The 21,536-nt window shown below is 30.5% G+C and overlaps 1 protein-coding gene across 1 annotated transcript; it reads right to left on the bottom strand.

Annotated features, from left to right (window-relative positions):
* Positions 1-416: 416 nt before the first annotated feature.
* LOC114324375 (40S ribosomal protein S25) lies at positions 417-21,230 on the bottom strand. Its single transcript, XM_028272191.2, has 4 exons — positions 21,146-21,230; positions 20,745-20,837; positions 20,482-20,665; positions 417-551 (listed from the first exon to the last, which is right to left on the bottom strand). Exons 1-4 carry the CDS (start codon positions 21,146-21,148, stop codon positions 472-474), a joined length of 360 nt encoding a protein of 119 aa, XP_028127992.1. The 5' UTR covers positions 21,149-21,230; the 3' UTR covers positions 417-471.
* Between the last annotated feature and the right edge of the window lie 306 nt (positions 21,231-21,536).

Below are 21,536 nucleotides of genomic sequence, written 5' to 3'. Positions count from 1 at the left end.
GCCAAAAAAACGAAAAAACATGTTTTTATTTTTTGGGGAGTTATGGATGTGCTAGGGGTCAAAAATTAATTTGGTCGAATACTTTTTGATGTACAACAACATTGTATGTATAGAACATAACTAACAAACATTCTATTTTGGAATATCACTGGGGACATTTTTTGATATCTTAACGGGCCAGACCCTTTAGTTTTATTTAGTGTATTGTAACTAAGTGTGTAGGTACATTCCTACTGGTTGAACAAAATACTTTTAAATGTGGGGTCAATGTCTTCCTTATGATAGTATTTCTTCCTCTTATATTCATGTATTGTCAAAAGAAGGGGTTACTTGAATTTTGCATAAGTTGAGGTAATAAATACATGTAAGAATTCCCAAACACTGATTATGATACTATTTAAAAAAATACAACCTACTAGGTATAAATTTTAAAATTTATTTTTTTATAAAGATATATGTGTATCTTATTATCTATGCCGCTGGATCATCTCCCTTTGTGGTCCTAGTGTAAATAAGTTGTGCTCTGTGTTGTACAACTTGTTTAATAAGACCTGAAAAGAAAATAAATCTATCAAGACATGAAAGTAACTAAATAAACAGAAATTATTTGAATACAACAAAATCAGACTCATTAAATCAGTTTTTGCTTTCAGGTTTTCAAGCAAAAGTGTGTCATCACGAAATAAACACCTCAAGACTAGAGATTTAAAATTTCCAGAAAAATTGGGTGCCGGAGAAACAGGAAAAAAATGGAAAAATTCGGAAAAATTGAAATTTGTTATATACACGATAACATTTTAGCATGTTTTAGTTACTGAATTTGTCATTAATATGAATCAAACAGAAGTACTTGCAAGTTGCAAGGTACGGCTCTGTAGGATTAGTTTTCGGTAAATAAAATACCCCTCGATTTTCGGTGATTCCGGGAAAACTATGGTTAATTTCGGAGATTCTTCAAGAATGGCACGTTTTGTTAATTTTATTGACACGTTTTGTTAAAATTATTTTAAAGCACGCATTTTATTAGTTTAGCCTTATCGGCAGTCAATGCATTGAACAAAGTGAAACCTTGCTGTAAAATAATTGAGTGTCTTTGTTTTGACCTAAGTGTTTGTTCTGGTTTCTGGTAAGTAAATATTTTATAAATTTGGAATAGCTTTTAGTGTTTTGAAGGTGTGATTTCAGTTTCCATGCATATTTTTATTACTATTACTAATTTTGAAGATTTAAATTATTTATTTATTTATTTATTTATTCACGGGCAAGCCCTATTCCGATATAAATTTTACAGTGTTCTAAATTATATAACATAATTATACAATTATATAACATTAATGTTAACCAATTATATAACATAAACTATCGTAATATAACATATAACCAAGTGGTTTGAGAAAAAATAACTCGTATGAGTAATACAGTTACAAAAAAGAAAAAAAAAAGAATAAGATAACATTAGGTCAGTACAATTACAAACAAAAGATATCACCTAAATCAATTCGGAAATGTTGTAAGGTATAACGGTTTTAAGTTATCTAATACATACAGGTCATGTAACACTAATCACAATACAAAAGCTCTGGCCGAAAATATTAAAAAGTTAAAAAGTTAGGGAAGAAATTAGGTTTTTAAAGCGGGAAACTGATATATTAAAAATTTCGAGGTTATTTAATGAGTTAGCTAATCGAAGAGTTCTAGGAATAAATGTGTTGTAAGAATAATTGAATCTATGAAAAGAGACATGAAAGGTTTGCACCTGCCTAGTCGAACGACTGGGGACAAATAGAGATATTTTGGAGAGAAGTTCGGGGCAGTTACACAGCCCGTTGATAATTTTAAATAAAATAATTAAGTCTCTTTGTTTTCTGCGTACCTCAAGAGGAGGTAAGTTCAGTATGCGCTCTAATACAGAATAGTCATAGTATACATGCAACTTACTGGCAGTATATCTCAGAAAATTGTGTTGGACAGCCTCAATCTTCAGTTTATGAGTAAAGTAATAGGGGGACCAAATTGTGGAACAGTAATCGAAATGAGATCTAACCAGGGAGAAATAAAGAGATTTAATAACTGAGATGTTTGTAAAGTCTCTAGTGGTTCTTTTTATAAAGCCAAGCATCTTCATAGACTTCTGTATTGTACTGTAAATGTGTGATTTATAGCTAAGGGCGGAGTCAAGGATCACACCTAGATCCCTAGTTTCAGAGGCAGAATGTAAGGTCAGATTATTTATACTATATTCGAAGATGATTGGATGATGAGTTCGGTGGAAACGAAGAATATGGCATTTGGATGCATTCAAACACATACCATTTTGCATACACCAGTTAGATAGGCGATCAATATCACCTTGTAGACTAAGTGAATCAGCCTCAGATGTGATTATTTTAAAACATTTTAAATCATCAGCGAATAACAAAGTTTCAGTTACTTGGAAACAGGGTATTAGATCATTGATAAATATATTAAACAACAGAGGTCCCAAGTGTGATCCCTGTGGTACACCTGAGTTAACAGAGATGGTATGAGAATAGTGATGATTAACCCTGACAATTTGCGATCTTTGCGTAAGATAGCTCTTGAGCCACTTCAATATAAGGCCATCAACTCCGTATAAATAAAGTTTATGAATCAAGAGCTCATGATTAACTTTGTCGAAAGCTTTGGAAAAGTCATTATACACAGAGTCAACTTGTAAACCCCTCTCAAGAGCATCTGTCAAAAAATCAACATATGTTATGAGACCCAATTCTGCTGATTTTTTGGATGTAAATCCAAATTGTTGGGCCCCTATAATTGGCGAGAAGTCATAACTTAAATAATCGGAAATAATGCTCTCAAAAACTTTAGGAATAGCACTAAGAATACAAATGGGACGATAGTTACCTATATCCGATTTTCGACCTGATTTATATATTGGAGTGACACAAGAGTTTTTCCAGTAGTCTGGAAATTCCCCTGTTGATAAAGACTTATTAAATATATAAAAAAGTGGGCGCGATAGAATGAAGCTGAATGTTTTAAGGAAAGTGGGGGGAATTCCATCAGGACCAGGACCTTTGTTGGTATTGAGTTCAGACAGTTTTTCGTAGATTTTTGAAATTTCAATGTGATAATTAGACACATTAACCAAAGGTGAAATCTGGGTTACATGCGGATGTAAGGATTGGTTAGTATAGACGGAAGAGAATTGGTTAGCAAAAAGATTAGCAATATCAGTTCCATTGAAGGCAGTACGATCTCCAAGAGTCATTGTATTAGGTATAGCGTTATTTTCCCTTTTACTACTTACAAATTTCCAAAAGGATTTAACGTTATTAACAATAGAATGTTCGGTACGTTGAATGTAATCAGCATAACACTGTCTTGATAAAAATTTACATCTAGTTCTTAAGTTACTAAATGCTGCATAACTTTCTGGACACCTTGTGCTCTTATATATCTTGTGCACTGATTTCTTCTCGTGAAGCAACTTCTTCAGCTCAAATTATCTGTATAACATACTGTATACTTATTCTGTATAATATACTGTATACTCATTCAATTACCATAGTATGGGCAGGTTATCGGAGAATAATCCATTTTTGGGAAAAGTTATTTTTGGAAGTTTATTGCTGGAATCGAATCTAATGATTCTTTTGCACCGCAGATAGTGTGCTACTTTTTTATAAACAAAATGACGCCCGAAAATCGTGTTTTTTTTTTCAATGTTTGCTCTATAACTCCAAAGATTTTAACGTTACACCAAAAACACCCAAATAAAAATTCACCTTAATTAAATTGTGCATAGAGAAATGTTTTGCCTGATTTACTTCGACGAAAATTTTCCTAGGAAAATGAGGGTTTTTCCAACAAAAACTGTAATTTTCAACTAAAATTTTAAATTAGTAATTATTTATCATTAATTTAATAGCTTCGTGATGTAAAAGCTCTTGGTATAGATATTTCCAGAATCTTGCAGAAACAATCTTGTTGTTTTTTCCGTCCAGGATGATAAAGCGAAGATCGAGTCTGAATCAGATGCTTGGTCTGATGCTGATGATTTAGATTCCGACTAAGATGAAAATATACGACTGAGCGCTTTGATTAAATAATGTAGTTAACCTTTGTAGTTTCGGTTTTTATACTTTCCATTATTAGATAAAAATTATAATTTTTGACCCTATATTTATACATATATGTCCGTCCGCTATAACTTTTCCCATGCGGTACGATTCATTTTCAATCAAATGAAGTCAAAACAGAAAGTGAAACGTACTCCGATGTGTATAGTATATAGTATACAGTATACAAAATGTATACAGAGAGAGTCTGTAAAGTGGAATAAATTCAATATCTCAAATACTAATTGTTTTTTTGGAAAATGCTCAGACCCGTCGATTAGTATTTCAAATTGTCCTTTTTGACATTCAATAAAAATGTATACAGGGTGTCCCAATTTAGAGATATGACGTCATCGTCGATTTTCTTAAATGGCAACACTGTCATTTTGATAGCTAATTTGATAGGGTTTGTAAAGTTATACATAACTGCAAAATATCAAATTTTTATTCTCTACCATTTACAAGATAATAGAAAATAACAAAGTTATATCTGTAATTTGGAATATATTCAATAATTAAAATACTGTTTTTTTGAAAAATGCTCAGACCCGTCGATTAGTATATCAAATTGTCATTTTTGACATATAATAATAATGTATACAGGGTGTCCCAATTTAGAGATATGACGTCATCGTTGATTTTCTTAAATGGCAACACTATCATTTTGATAGCTATTTTGATAGCGTGTGTAAAGTTATACACATCTGAAAAATTTCAAAATTTTATTCCCTACCATTTACAAGATAATAAAAAATAACAAAGTTATGAAGAACAAGAAGTAATCAAATAATAATTGAATTTATTTATTTCAATTAAGCAAATGCTCATAACGTTGCCCATTGACAATTTGACAATAATTGAGGGCAACATTATGAGTTTTTGCTTAATTTATTGAAATAATTAAATTCAATTATTAGTTGATTACTTCTTTTTCATAACTTTTGTTATTTTTTATTATCATCAAATGGTAGAGAATACAAATTTGAAATTTTGCAGTTGTGTATAACTTTACACACCCTATCAAAATAGCATCAAAATGACAGTGTTGCCATTTAAGAAAATCAACGATGACGTCATATCTCTAAATTCGGACACCCTGTATACATTATTATTATATGTCAAAAAGGACAATTTGATATACTAATCGACGGGTCTGAGCATTTTCCAAAAAAACAATTAGTATTTGAGATATTGAATTTATTCCACTTTACAGACTCTCTCTGTATTGGGACCGTGCAAGTTCGGCAAAGCGACCCCTATTTCTACGCTCTGTACTATTATTCGCACTTTTAATTATATTGGCCAATTATATTAGTCCTGGTTGCTGGATAATTGTCAAGACCATAGTCCAAAAAAATAATAAGAAGAAAAAAATAAGATGCAGGTTATGTTTAGCAAACGTAAACAATTGTATGTAGTAAATAAAATCCGTTATTAAAATGCAGTATTGCAAGCAAAATACAATTAATTAAATTTACCTTTATATAATAATTGCATATCATATCAATATTGTGGAGCAATATATAATTTTTCTAAGTCAATGACAGAAGGTATGAAATATACGTCAATTTGACAATTTCAATTGACAATATGAATTATTTAAGATAGTTGCAATATTTCTCCGCGACTCGCGCAGGGTCGTTTCTCGTTTCCCCTTCCAAGTACTTGCACACCGCGAATACACATCGACGTTCGTTTCAATTTATGTTTTGACTTAATTTGATTGAAAATGAATCGTACGGCATGGGAAAGTTATAGCGGACGGACTATTATGTACTTATATGTTAGAGATATTAAATATTTTTAAAGATATTTCTCCATTTATTTTTACAAATAATATTTATTTAAAACACTTTAAAATTTGTATTTTTTCACGTTTCAAATCTCCATTAAAAAATATTTAAATTTTCCCATTTTTTCCAATGGTCTGAAAAAAAAAACGGAAAAAACCTGTTTTTCCCAATTTTTCCCGATATGTTAAATATCTACTCAAGACATTGCTTTTAGTTTCAAAAATAGAAATTACAAAAATATAGTCTGAATTATAATACAAATAAAAAAATATAGCAGGTAGCACTCCTCTACAATCCCAGTAGAGGATAGGCTGCTACACGGCTTTGACTCTTCTTGCCTTATGCTAGCCACTATGTCTCTCCATCATATTATGTGTGAGTCAGGTCAATACCCTATCCTATCTTTTCCCAAATTATCCCCATGTATTTTATCCTATTGTAGAATCTGAGATAATTTCTGCCAGCAAGAAATTGAAAGACAAAATGACGTGTGGACCTGACAATATACCATCTTTTCTGGTTAAGGATTGCATAGGCGCCTTAACTGTACCACTATTAAAAATTTTTAATTTATGTCTTCTGAATAAAGAATATCCAAGTCTCTGGAAGGAGTCAAAAGTGTACCCAGTATTCAAAACTGGTGAAAGGGATCGGGTAGAAAACTATAGACCAATTTCCATAATTTGCAATATGTCGAAGATTTTTGAAATAACTTTGTATAATCGTATTTATTCAAGAACCCGTAATCAGCTGTCTCAATACCAACATGGTTTTGTCTCCAATCGGTCCACTGTGACAAACTTATTAGTGGTCACACAATATATTTCAGAGGCCCTAAATAATAGAAGTCAAGTTGATGTCGTCTATACTGACTTTTCGAAGGCGTTCGATAGAATTCACCACAGAGTATTGCTCTCTAAATTATGTCACTTTGGTCTTTCTGAGGATGCAGTTACTTTTATGAGGTCTTACTTGTCAAATAGAACGCAGTTTGTTTCTTACAATGGTTACAAATCAGCTAAGTACCTAGCTTCTTCAGGGGTTCCACAAGGTTCAAATCTAGGTCCATTATTGTTCTTGTTATTTATTAACGATCTGTGTGAATCTATTTCTGCACCATGTTTATGTTATGCCGATGATTTACAGATTTATTAATTGATAAGCGACCTTAAAGATTGACATTTTCTGCAGTGAACTGAACCGCGTACATGAATGGTGTAAGGAAAATCATCTGAATCTTAATGCCAATAAGTACAAAGTAGTTAGTTATTCCAGGAAACAGTCTACTATGTATATACCAGAGCTGGGTAGTATCCGGATACTTCTGTATTCGGATACTTTTTATGTATCCGAAAGCTGTATCCGGATACTTTTTAAATTTTGTATCCGGTATCCGTATCCGTGATCAAATTTTAAAGTATCAGTTATCCGGATACTTTTTTTGATATTGGGATACTTTTAAATATTTATCGCCCGCCGATAATGCACCTAACGTAGGCACAACACTCGCATTCCTTCAATCCAGATGTGTCTAATATGTTAAATCCCATTTTTCGTACTCGTCACTGTTATAATATATTATTATATAGCTAATGAAGCTTTGTTTTTACCTAATCAGTTATAAATCTTCATAAGTACATTGTTTAATTAATTACTTACATTTATTTTTTATATTTTCTATATCTCTCTTTTCAAGAACCCATTGTTGTACCCTGAACCCTGCATAATTAGAAGAAATTATTTTTCGGATTATAATAAAGTACATCTTAATATTTATAATTTTATTTTAGTGTACCTACAAGTACAAATAAGTACACCCCCTAAAAAGTTTAAAATTTGAAAACTCGGCTGGTCCGACGCTGGCCAAATTCAATATCAAAAGCTCAGGCAGCTTCTTAAAAAGTATCCTTCAATGTATCCTAGGAAGTATCCGAAAAAAATATCCGGATACTTGTATCCGAATACATTTTTAAATGAAAGTATTCGTACTTTTTTAAAAAGTATCCAGATACATTTTGAGTATCCGTATCCGGTATCCGGATACTTTTTTTCAGTATCCGACCCAACTCTGGTACCATCCTTATATTATTGATGACAATGAACTGGAACATTTGAATAAAATTAAAGACCTTGGAGTTATATTTGATCACAAACCCACTTTTGTTGAACATGTTAATATAAAGGTTAGAGAAGCACTTAAATCTTATGGATTTATAATTAGAAATAGTCGAAATCTCACTAATACTAAGGCCATTAAATTATTGTTTTACACTTTTGTACGCTGCAAACTGGAATATGCCTCTATCATTTGGTTACCATTTTATGATGTACATATCCAAATTATAAATATAAAAAAATAAATAAATAAGTAAATAAATAAAAAAAATACATAAAAAAATGATAAAAAAAAAATCACAATGAAAAGAAATAATTCCAAATAAAAACAAAAATCGTTGAAAATTAGATAGAGGTATATAAAATAGTTCTTTGTAAAATTGGAGCAGGATTGTGATTGGATACATACCTGAACAAATCAGTAGAAAGCAGGAAGCACTCCTTTAGAGCTTCCGCATAAATAATACAAATAATCCCAAAAAGGTAAGATGGCGAATGGACATTGACTCCGAAGCCAATAATGCTCAAACACACACACATATCCAAATTATAGAATGGGTACAGCGTAATTTTTAAAATCTTTGTCTTACAAAATTAATGGTATATATCCTAGGAGGGGTATCAGCAATGAGTTATGTAGCGGTTTTTGGATGTACATAGTATCATTAGAACCTAGACGAATTAATGCCTCCCTGGTATTCCTGTACAAGCTACTACATAATCTCATTGACAACCCTGATATCCTTCGACAAATAAATTTTAACGTTCTGTCTTATCCAGTAAGAAATTCGATTACATTCAGAAATACACAAGCTAGAACTAACCTTATGTCGAATTCTCCTCTATTCGTCATGTGCAGCTATTGTAATGCCTTAAGTATTTACTGTGATATATTTAACTGCAGTTTAAAGCAACTTATTTCTATGGCCAAGATCTACCTAGGTCCTAGGTGATTAATAATTTATTTCTTTACGTTCAAATTTAGTTTTGTAAAATTTTTGATGTGTTATTGGTACCTATGAATTACTAATATTTCATTTAATTTTTTTTTTGTGTAATATTTTGTCCTGTAAATGGATTCTGTTGGACAATAATCGCTATTATTATCCAGATTTAGCCATACGGGGCCCGCACGCCCTCTATTATTATTATTATTATTACAGTAGAACGTCGATAATCCGGACCGTCAATAATTCGGATTTGTATCCAGCAAAAATATCTGATTCTTTTAAAATAAATTAAGAACTTAGCTGCGAAAAACGAACCTCTACCGCAGTTCAAAAATATTTTACACATTTTTTAAAAGCCCAAATAGTGTCTGATGTTTTACTATACACATGCTGCTATTATAAATTAATTACAATAAACATAAAAAAAATGTTTTGATTCATTTCACCTCTAGACACTTTACTGTACAAGAGAAAACATAAAATTTTAAAACGTTTGTTGTACTTTAATGTGTAATGTGTAGACTGGCCTGTTTTGAGGTAATTTCGATAATCCGGATAATTTAATAATCCGGATGTGGTCCGGTCCACATTAATACGGATTATTGACGTTCTACTGTATATAGTATGTGGGGATAATTCTCTTGAGTCTTCTCACTATTCCAGGACTTGAATAGTGTCTATGTTTGCATGGTTATGAAGTCTGTTTACATGCTTCTTTGCAAATACTTTAACTACATCCTTGATCTTTCGCCAAACCACTTGACAAGTGTGACATTTTACATAGTATGCCAAAACCTCTCAATTGAAGATGTAGAGTAGGTATCAATAAGAAACTACTCTAGGTAAACTACTAAAAAATACTAAAGGTAAATATTCGATTGAATCTAAAAAGAAAAATTATCTATCTCTTCTTCGTAGAACCACTTATCGATATAAAAAAGATCCTTCCTGTTTTGGGTTCTTATAAGGACCCAAGAACACCTTGACAAATTAGATAAAGAGTACTCAAATATTAAATCTTCCTCTTCTTTAAGTGCCATCTCCATGACTGAGGTCGGCAATCATCATAGCTATTTGGACTTTGGAGACAGCTGCTCTGAAAAGTTCATTTGATGTACATCCATACCATTCTCTCAGGTTGCGCAGCCACGATATTCTGCGTCTTCCTATGCTTCTTTTTATTTGAGTCTTTCCCTACATAATGAGTTGGAGCAAGTTGTATTTCTCTACACATGTAATATGTCTGAGATATTCCAATTTTCTGGTTTTGATTGTATTTAGACTTTCATTAAAAATATTAACAGGTTTATACTATTTTAAAGTCTGGTCAAGAGCTACACCAGAAAAACTGTAAAAAATAACCACATACATAGGAGGTGTAGTGTTCCTGGTAAACAAAACACTCCCTATGAAGTAACAAAGTTCAGTTCAGTATCAAATGCAGTCATAATATCTTGTCACTGCCTTGAACAGCAGACACAGCTTATAGATAATACACTGATTGGAAACTCAACAGACGAGGGAGCTGAATCATTTTACGAAGATGATGTTTACAAACAGCAAGAAGAAACCACACTTCGTAATAGCCACAGGAAATTGTAATGCAAAAACGGAACAAAAGAAGAGGGTGACATACACTATATCGGTTGCTTTGGACTGGATATTGGAAACTAGAGGGGTGAGATGTTATACAACTATTTAAACAATAAAAACCTATTTTGCCTCAATACTTTAAAAAATCTAAATAACGTATATGACACGGATCAGCCCAGACAAGAAAACTAAAAACCAAATAGAATACATACTCTCCAATAACAAAAACCTATGTACTGATGTGACTACACTAAATAAATTTTATATTGGAACTGACCACAGATTGGTTAGAGCGAATATTAAAATAAAGGTCAGAGTAAAATGAAACAAACTTATCAAACAAGAATACTACTTAACAAAGCAAATGCCAAAAAGAAAATCTGTTTCTAAGAAAAATGAAGAGATTTAATAATCTATTAATAAGTACAATCCAAAAAGCGACACCTGGCAGGTGACCTTCTCGTATTGTGTATTTTCATGCAATGTCACCTGCCAGCTATCATTTGTCTGATTGTACTAAAGTAAAGTTAAGTTATATCTACAAATTAAAAATAAAATGTAAGCTTAGGAGACTAAGGGCTATATCACTACAAATGTACTATTTATTTCATAGAACATATATATCGATTAAAAATATAAAGTATCTGATATACCTACAGACATATCCATATCTCTATCAATCACAAATCAAATATGTTGTGCTTTTTCTTTAAAATTTGATCTTAATGTACTGACTAGACAATTCAGTAGATGATCAAGGAATTGCAAAAATAAAGAATACAGTTCTCAATAGTAACCAGGGGCGGTTTCTCCATTGGTTCACTTGTGTAGTGAACACCCAATCAAATTTCAATAAACTACAGATTTTTAAAAATCTCATAAATATTATAGTATCATTAAAATATTTTTTCTTAAATCTCATAAATATCATAGTATCATTAAAATATAACTGTATTTATTAATCATATAATTTATTTGCACTACATCGCTACGCTAGATGCATGTGGCAAGTGCAGAATTCAAATTGAACCCAGCCCATACCCATGGGCAGGGGGGGGCCGTGGCCCCCCCTAGCTTTTTAGGTGCCATAAACTATATATGGTTATCCAATGTATACAAAATGTAATGTACAATATCTTCATGTCTGCCCCCCCCCTATACATTTTTATATGGGCGCCCGTGACCCAGCCACTATACAGTAACCCTGTAGAAGAACGAGAGATCTTAAATCCGTGAACCAGCGATTCTCCAATCTTAAAACATTGAGGATTTGTGCAGCACACACAGAGACCGGGGCGGAGCGTTTCGATTCACAGTTTGGCATTTTCTGTTGTGGGAATTTATTAAATATAATATTGGTATTTTTTTAGGATGGAGTCTTATTCAGTGAAGTTTATAAAAGAAAATGCAAATAGTATTGAAAATCGACTTCTTATCAGAACAACAGAACATCCAAATTTCAAAATAGCTTCAGATATATGGGACTGACCTTATACAACCATTTGCCAAAAACTGTGAAAGAGATATATTCTGGGCTAATTAGCAAAATTCATGGAAAAGTTATTTACCAGCAATTATATTGCTGGAATCGAATTATAAGATCCTGTATATTAATAATATAAGTATGCAAAGTCGACAGATAGTGTGCTACTTTTTTTATAAACAAAATGGCGCCGACAAATCGTATTTTTTTCAATTATTGCTCTATAACTCCGAAGATTTTAACTTTACAACAAAAACACTCAAATAAAAATTCATCGCAATTAAATTCTGCATAGAGATATGTTTTTCCCGATTTGCTCCGACGAAAATGTTCCTCGGAAAATGCGGGTTTTCCCAACAAACTCTAATTTTCAAATAAAGTTTTTGGTAAGAAATTATTAATCAATAATTAAATAACTTAGTGACATCAAAGCTTTCTTGGTATATATTGTAATTCCAGAAGCCGGTGAAAATTAAACGAATATTTTAGCAACAATTCAATTGTTAATTAACAATTTATGATCGCAATAATAACCAAAATAATCATGATACATTGATCATACTTATAAAGATTATAAAGATGAGATGCTAAATTTTGAAAAAAAAAGTTATAATACGCTGGTCTAATTAGTAAAGTACAAAGAAAGGTTATTTACCAGCAATTTTATTGCTGGAATCAAATATTATGATCCTATATATTAATAATATAGGTATACAAAGTCCGCAGATAGTGTGCAACTTTTTTTATTAACAAAATGGTGCCCCCAATTCGTGTTTTTTTCAATTATTGGTCTATAACTCCGAAGATTTTAATTTTACCCCAAAAAACACTCAAAATAAAAATTCATCTAAGTTTAATCCTACATAGAGGCATGTTTTTTCCGATTTGCTCCGACCAAAAATTTTCCTCGGAAAATCTGGGGTTTCCCAACAAAATCTCGAATTTTTAAATAAATTTTTTGGGCAAGTAATTATTTATCAATAATTAAATAACTTGGTGAAATACAAGTTTTCTTCGTATAGATTATAACTGCAGAAGCCGGTGAAAATTAAACGAATATTTTAGCAACAATTCAATTGTTAATTAACAATTTACAGTCGCCATAACAACGAAATAATCATAATAAATTTTTCATTTTTTTGCATAATCTTTAAATGCTTAAAAAAAAATAATTATAAGTAAGTCTGTGGTGCAATCTAATTACTCACACAGAATATCAAATATTAGTTCAACGGTTATATATATATCAAAGATTAAAAATACTTTTTCTTGTAATTTTTAGTGTGAAAGTAGGCTTGATACAGAGCCGGAGCTAAAATGTTCACTCGAAGCGACTGACACGCAGCATACATATACTATAATTTTATTTATTAAGTATACGTCGCGCGGGCGGTCATCTCTTCCAGTGAAAATTTTAGCTACAGTAATGTATTAGTCTACTTTCACGCGTGTAAATTACAAAAAAATATATGTATAATCTTTAATTAAAATATAACCATTAAACTAACAATCAATATTTTTTGTAAATAATTAGCTTGTACTTTAAACTCACTCTTACACTTTGAAAGAATTTAAAAAAATATAAACAACGTAGTAATCATATGTTTACGTTGCTGTTTCATAACTTTTTTGCAAATGGTTGCAAAAAAGTTTTAAAGCATTCATTTTCAAGATATTTGAAATACGCATTTTAACTATTTTTTAAAATTAGAATATAATAAAAACTTTTTGAGAGACGTTAATTTGTTTATAACTATTTTTTTTAACATTTAAAGATTATGCAAAAAAATAAAAAATTTATATTTTGTCGACAAAATGTTAAATAGGCATCTCATCTTTATAAGATTTCAAAGTTTGACCAGTGTATCATAATTATTTTGGTTATTATTGCGACCTTAAATTATTACTTAACAATTGAATTGTTGCTAAAATATTTGTCCAATTTTCACTAGCTTCTGGAACTAATAGCTTTGTTCCAGCAGAATGTTGAACTGATTCAGGATCGTACTGAGCGTGCGCTTTACATAAAACGCGTACGGTTTTATGTAAAGCGCACGCTCAGTACGATTCTGAATCAGTTCAAAATTCTGCTGGAACAAAGCTATAATCTAAACCAAGAAGGCTTTTAAGTTACCAAATTATTTAATTATTATTAGATGCACCTGTGCTAGTAAAACTAAAAAGCCAAAAAACTAAAATTGAATTCTTTCAAAAAGTGAAACAAATGAAGGGAATCGACACTCATGTTTGTGGTCTAAATGGAAACAGCAAAATCTACATAAACGAAGATCTGACGCCACATATTCAAAAGCTTTTTAAAAAAGCGATGGAGATAAAGAAACAAAAAAACTTCTACTCAGTTTTTACCAGAAATGGTAAAATATTACTAAAAAAAAACTAAAACTGACGCTCCGGTGAAGATTTTGTGTGAGCAGGACTTGAAGCTGTAAATGGTGTAGTTAAATAAACAAGTTTTTGTTCTAAACAAACTTTTTATGGAAGCTGATATTCTAGATAATATTTCTATTGAAAATAAAAAAGTTACTATTGAACCAAGTGCTATAAATAGTGTTATTAGTATAGGTCAGGTTCAACTAAATACTTTGTTACTCAATATTAGGGGTATAAAAACAAATCATGATAAACTTCTTGTATTTCTTCAAGCTTATAACTTACAATGTTGTGATTTAATAATCTTAACAGAATGCCACAGCTTGTACTCAACTTCTCAGTGTAACATTCCAGGTTTTTAATATTTATTATGATGATGGAGATTTCAATAGCTTTGATGGTATCTTAGTATATACTAAATGCAATTTAAATCCACTTATACATACAAACAAACAAGTTACATCTAAAATAAGTATAACAAGCTTAACACTAACTTTTGAAAACACAACTTTTGTTTTTAATATATGCTATCGCTCACCCAGCCCAAATGTAGTTAATTTTTTATCAGACTTGAATCAATATCTTTCTCAAAAAAATTCAAAAGATATTGAGTTGTTTTCAGGAGATATAAACTTAAATATTCTGAATGACACAGATCACATAGTCAGTGAATATAATTCTATCCTTAATTCTCATGGCTTTTTTTCATTATATGAGGACGTAACAAGGCCAGAATCTCTGACATGTCTTGATCATGTATTCCTCAAAACACGATTAAAGGAGAACTTTATAAAGGTAAGTCCAAATATAATTAATTATGACATAACAGATCATTTACCAGTCTTGTTGAATTTTTCATTTAATAAAAATATCAGTAGCAACTCTTTTAGTAACACAAAAATATATAAAAAATTAAACTATCAAAAACTTCTTAATCATACAAAAAATGTAAACTGGAGAGAGATTTTGAACTATGCAGAACCAGAGATAGCTGCGGGACAACTTATAAAAAATATATCTGAATTAATTCAACTTTCTTATGATGACATAGTTCTTAAAAATAAGTTTAAAAAAATTAAACCTTGGATTACTCATGGCATTATTGTATCTATTAGAAAAAGAGATCAACTTAAACAAAATCTAAGAAGGGAATCCACTCCAGAAAAAATCATTGAATATAAAGATTACAGAAATAAACTAAATAAATTAATTACACAAACAAAAAATGATTATTATAAAAACAAAATAAATGAAAATAGCAAAAACATTAAAAAAATTTACAATTTTATAAATGAGGCTACAAACGAAAACACAAAAAATAAAAAAAATGAAATTAAGTACAGTAGAGCGTCGATTATCCGAACTAATTGGGGGACATAGGTGTTCAGAAAACCGATTTGTTCGGATAATCGAACTACAATATATTGATACATATTTATAGTCATACATATTTATCCACAAGTGAATAAAAGCCATATTTATATACCTACATATTTATTTATATCTTGATAATGACAACTAGCAACTAAACAAAAAAGTGCAGTCTTTGCAACAACATAATTATTTTTGGAGACAATATTGAAGAAAATTGAAGATATTTTAAGCATCAATTACTAACGCTTGCTCGGTATTCGAGTGCGGGATGCAGGAGTCGATAGTTCGAATAAGCGGTCGTTCGGTTGATTGACGTTCGGATAATCGACGCTCTACTGTATATCAAGGTTGAAAATGATAATAAAATTGAAAATAACATTGATATTGCAAACCATTTTAATAAGTTTTTTACTGAAATAGGATTAAAAATGACCAATAAAATTAAAAAACCACATACTCCATTCCACATGAATTACTCCTCTCAGACATCAATGTATCTTAAACCAGTCACAAATAACGAAATAATAAAATATATAAATTCCCTTAAAAATAATTCAGCACCAGGTAAAGATGCTATCTCTTCTAAAATTATAAAAACTCTTCACAACTATCTCATTGATTCTCTTGTTCATATAATAAACTTTATTTTTAAAACTGGTGATATTCCAAGTCATTTTAAAGTTTCAGTAGTGAGCCCTGTTTATAAATCAGGTAATAAATTTAATATGGAAAATTATAGACCAATAAGTATCATATCAAATCTAGGTAAAATCTTTGAAAAATGCTTAAAAGATAGATTAGTGTCATATTTAACTGAAAACAAAATATTATCTCCTAATCAGTTTGGTTTCACTCCTGGTCTAAGTACAGTAGATGCTATGAATGAAGTTGTGCAAGATATAACTATGCATCTTCATAAAGGGCAAAAATGTATTGCAGTGTTCCTTGACTTGTCCAAGGCATTTGACACAGTTTCACACACTAAATTATTGGATATACTAGATAAATATGGCGTGAGGGGTATTGGGCAGAAAATTTTTACTATCTTTATGAAAGAATACAATATACAAAAATAAATGATGCTATCAGAGAACCAAGAACTATTAAAATTGGAGTGCCACAGGGTACAGTTTTAGGCCCAATACTCTTTAATATATATATAAACTCAATATTTAATCTTAAGATCAGGGGTAAAATCGTGTCATATGCTGAAGATAGTCATAATTTTTTCTGCATCTACATGGGAAGAAGCAAAACAGAAACATCAACAAGATCTATTTTATATCAAAAATTTTCTTGATACATTTAAACTTCTTCTAAATGCTAAAAAAAGTAATTATGTAGCCTTTTCTATAAATGATACAAATCGTCCAAACTTTGAAAACATTAACATACAAAACAATGAAGATCCTATTGAACAAGTAAATGTCATAAAATACTTAGGAGTATATTTAGATAAAAATCTTAAATGGGAACACCACATAACATACCTAACAAAAAGATTAGGGCACTTATGCATAAATTTTATCTGCTAAGGGAGTTTCTTGCAAAAAAACTGATCACTATGATTTATCAATCCTTAATTGAGCCTTTACTAAGGTATGGAATTTTGTTGTGGGGTGGAGCATATGAAAACAACATAAGAAATCTCAAAGTAGCTCAAAATTCAATTATTAAAATAATGTTAAAAAAACCTAAACTTTTCTCTACAACTGAATTATATAATAATAATAAAATCTGTGACTTGAAAACAGTCTATATTTCAACATGTTGCACATATCGCCTAGTGAGAACAATAGTGGCGAAACACGAAAATCAACGTTTTTGAGTTAAGTCCATCAATTGACATCTAAATATGCTCTCTTTTATGTGCAATATCGGCTAACAATTATTTAATTTCCTTATTACTAGAGGGCGCCTACAAGTCTTTATGGTATTGTGAGTTTGTCAAATATTTTGATGCATTAACGACGAAAGCACACCAAACTTTATATCAACACTGGCGAATCTATAATTACGCCGTGCCTGCATGTATTTGAAATATTAGATATTTTATTAAAGATAGTACAATGTGCAATAGTGGCGAATGAGCACTGTTGTCTGTGTGGTCGTTTTTGCTTTTGTGTTTTTTTTTATAAAACTTCTTACAGAGAAACTCAGTTTCAATCGTTCTTAGGTACTTAGAAATAGCAAATCAAGAAAGCGTCTATCCACTTTGTATCAATATTGTTTAATTCCACACTATCGAGAACCAACATTCATTTCTAAAAAGAAGTCTTGGCAAAATAAATCAATTCCTTCTACCCACAATCATTTCTTTAGGAGTTTGAAATACGAAACATACGTGAGTGAAATGATGAATTTAATTTTACTATTCATAGTTCTTTTGCTTACTTTTTATCTTTTATCATGTTTATCGTTTTCATAATTATTACTTAAGATCTTATTTTGTTATTTTTCTATTGTACTTTAGTTTCATTTTGCGAATAACTGGTGTGTACAATAAAATACTTTATTTGATGCGTTTAATTTAGTTTTAAAAGTAAATTTTTTAATTATTTAAAACAGAAACCAAACTGTTGTAGTATAGTAGTAGTAAAGTATAGTGGCGAAACATCAAATTAAACATCCTCGATAATGCAATAATGGCGTAACGCAGAAAAAAAATCAAAAATAAATACAATATCCATCTTTTCTTCAAATAAAATTACTTCTACTAATTGGTTTACATATCTAGAAAGCATATTATTAGAAAAATTCTGCAAAATGATTACCTATTAGTCAGTTATACTGTTTAGCAGTTTTATCAAAACTTCAAATACGATTATCTCTAAATGTTCATTTTGAAGTTTCGTCACTATTGTTCTCACCAGGCGATATATTCATAAAAATTTCTCAAAACAGACACTAATAGAACATAATTATCAAACTAGAGGTAACATCAAAAGAAGCTTAGTTTTACCACAGTTAAGTCGAGAAATAAGCCAACATTCTGTGATTTTTAGGGCACCCAAGTATTATAATTTACTACCAAACAAAATAAAAAAAATCAAATCCATAAAAATGTTTAATAAAAAGGTAGTTGATTGTATTACTGGAAACAAAACACAATCTGAATTGTAAATCCTGAAAAAAATGTCCTTTTTTTGATTTTGGAATTCTTAATACCTAAAGTTGGATTTTTTACATATTATATTATATAGATATGCTGTTTACTTAGTTTTAAGTTTAAATTCCAAATAATTTTGATTCTCGAATGTGTTTTTTTTTTGAGTTGTTTGTTTATAAGTAATCTATATTTATTTAGGATTTTTCTATAGACACACAGATGTTTTCACATCTAGGTGTCTTTCTGTATATTATATTATATGTACTTAAAATTGTAAATTTTGGCTAATAAATTGAATTGAATTACTTATCTAAAACTTTATTTGAAAATTAAAGATTTTGTTGGGAAAACCCGCATTTTCCGAGGAAATTTTCGTCAGAGCAGATCGGGAAAAACATATGCAGAATTTAATTACGGTGAATTTTTATTTGAGTGTTTTTGTCGTAAAGTTAAAATCTTCGGAGTTATAGAGCAATAATTGAAAAAAACACGATTTTCAGGCGCCATTTTGTTTATAAAAAAAGCACACTATCTGCGGACTTTGCATACCTATATTATTATAATCATAAGCTTATCATATTCTAGCAATAAAATTGCCGGTAAATAACTTTTCCCAAAAATGGCCTATTCTCTGATAATCAGCCCAGACTAATACCACTTTCCACTAAATTTAAAAAAAATGTTAAAGATTTACTCTTAAGAAAAGCATATTATTCTATAAATGAATATCTGGAGGACAAACTTCAGTAGCTTTATATTTTACTTGTAAAAATGTTATTTTATATATTTTGTTTTGTCAATTTTGTTACACTGTGAATATTGTTTTTTTTTTATACTGAATTCTGTAGTGACGTATCCTATACATTTATTTTGAATGTCTTAAAGGATCAATAAAGTATGACTATGACTATAAAAAGAATGGACTAACTTGGCCGGAGATAAACTTGGTACAAGAATGTGCAATAAGAAACAAAAAATTTAGACATTGTTTTAAAGTTGAACAACATAGAAAAACTTCGTGGTTATGCAGGTGTGATAAACTACATTCTTTGTTTTGTTTTCCATGTTTAGTGTTTTCAAAGAATGAAACTATGTATAATTTCAATCTCAGTCTTTGGATGCCGCTAAAATAAACAGATTTTTGACATAAACAGCCGTTTCAATACATAAAACAGCATAAAAGCCATTTCAATATTCGTAACTTCATCGTCCACCTTCACCACCGAAGAAGTGCCACCATTCAGTAGGTATCATATTCTGCACAAAACAAAAAAAGTGTGCGACATCCTGATTAATCGGGTCAAAGATAGGTTTTATTTTACAGAACATCTTTTGGCGAGGCCCCCAAAAATTTTTCGCCTGCAGTGCTTATTCACTGTTTGTATAATTACATTCTTTAATTGAACACCCTCCTTAAATTACCACGAGCCGCCACTGATAGTAACATAACTCTATCGATTGTAAAGTTTCATTCATTGTGATCTGCTTCTCTTAACATTATTGTGAGAAAACTATTTCGTTAAATATTTAATTGTTTTTTGTAATAAACTATACTATATAATCGAAATACCTTTCTGTTGTAATTCAATAAGTGCCCTCCTTGCGAGGGATCCACGGACCTTCAAACGTTCAGAGACTACTGATGGGGTAATCAATTTGTAGGAGGGTACTTCCTTGTACAGTTTATCATATGTAGCTTTGTCAAAAAGAACTTGGTTGTTCAACTTGTCACGGACTTTTCCTTTTGACCACTTCTAAAATAAAAAAAAAGATGCTCATTAATGTTTGAGGATAAAGTAAAGTATCTAATTTTATGATAATCGGAATACAAACCTTCTTTTTGGCTTTGCCACCTCCAGACCCCTCTTTCTTCTTCTGGGTCTTTTGGGGTTGCTTCGCCGATGACTTAGAGTCCTTCTTGGGAGGCTAGAAACATATTTCTAATGAAAATGTTGTTGATACATTTTTGGAGTAAGTAAACAATGTTAACAACAATTCAGACTCATTAAATCAGACTTTACAACCATGAAGATTGTCTTGTAGAGGTTATACATCATAAACACATGGAAATATTTCTGAAGTCGATTTAAGTAAATTTACAATATATTATTTTTTTACTATATTATATCTAAGATCGCTTCAGTCAAAATAGTTGTTTAAAATTACCAATTAATGGTTAAATCAGTACTTTAAACCTAAAAATTAAAAGTAAAAAATATAACCCTTGTGCCTACCATGTTGTCTTCTGTAAGAAAGGAGACGGAAACGGATATTAGACGTTGACGTTAATTAGATTGTCACTGTCAGTTGTCAAATTAAAGATATAGCCCCGTATTCGCAAAATTAAATTCCAACAGAGGGCGCTCAAAATTTCAAAGATGGACGACAACGCTAGGAAAACAATTCATTTTGTCATTTGAATTCACAGTTCTAAAACGTTAAATTAAAATCATTTACAGGAGTGTTTTGCCAAAGTAACCACTAAGTTTTGCAACTAAGACATCTTATAAGATAAAGACGACTCAAAATTATGTTTAATCTGTATGCATTCATTAAAATTTGATGCTAACTACTGATTTGTTTTTACCTTTTTTTCATAAAAAAATCTGGCCCCCGATAATCACA

Source organism: Diabrotica virgifera, chromosome 4, assembly GCF_917563875.1.
Source record: "Diabrotica virgifera virgifera chromosome 4, PGI_DIABVI_V3a".
NCBI classification, from domain to species: Eukaryota; Metazoa; Arthropoda; class Insecta; order Coleoptera; family Chrysomelidae; genus Diabrotica; species Diabrotica virgifera.
The sequence above is the reverse complement of the archived record's forward strand: the minus strand, read 5'-3'. Positions and strand labels throughout refer to the sequence as shown.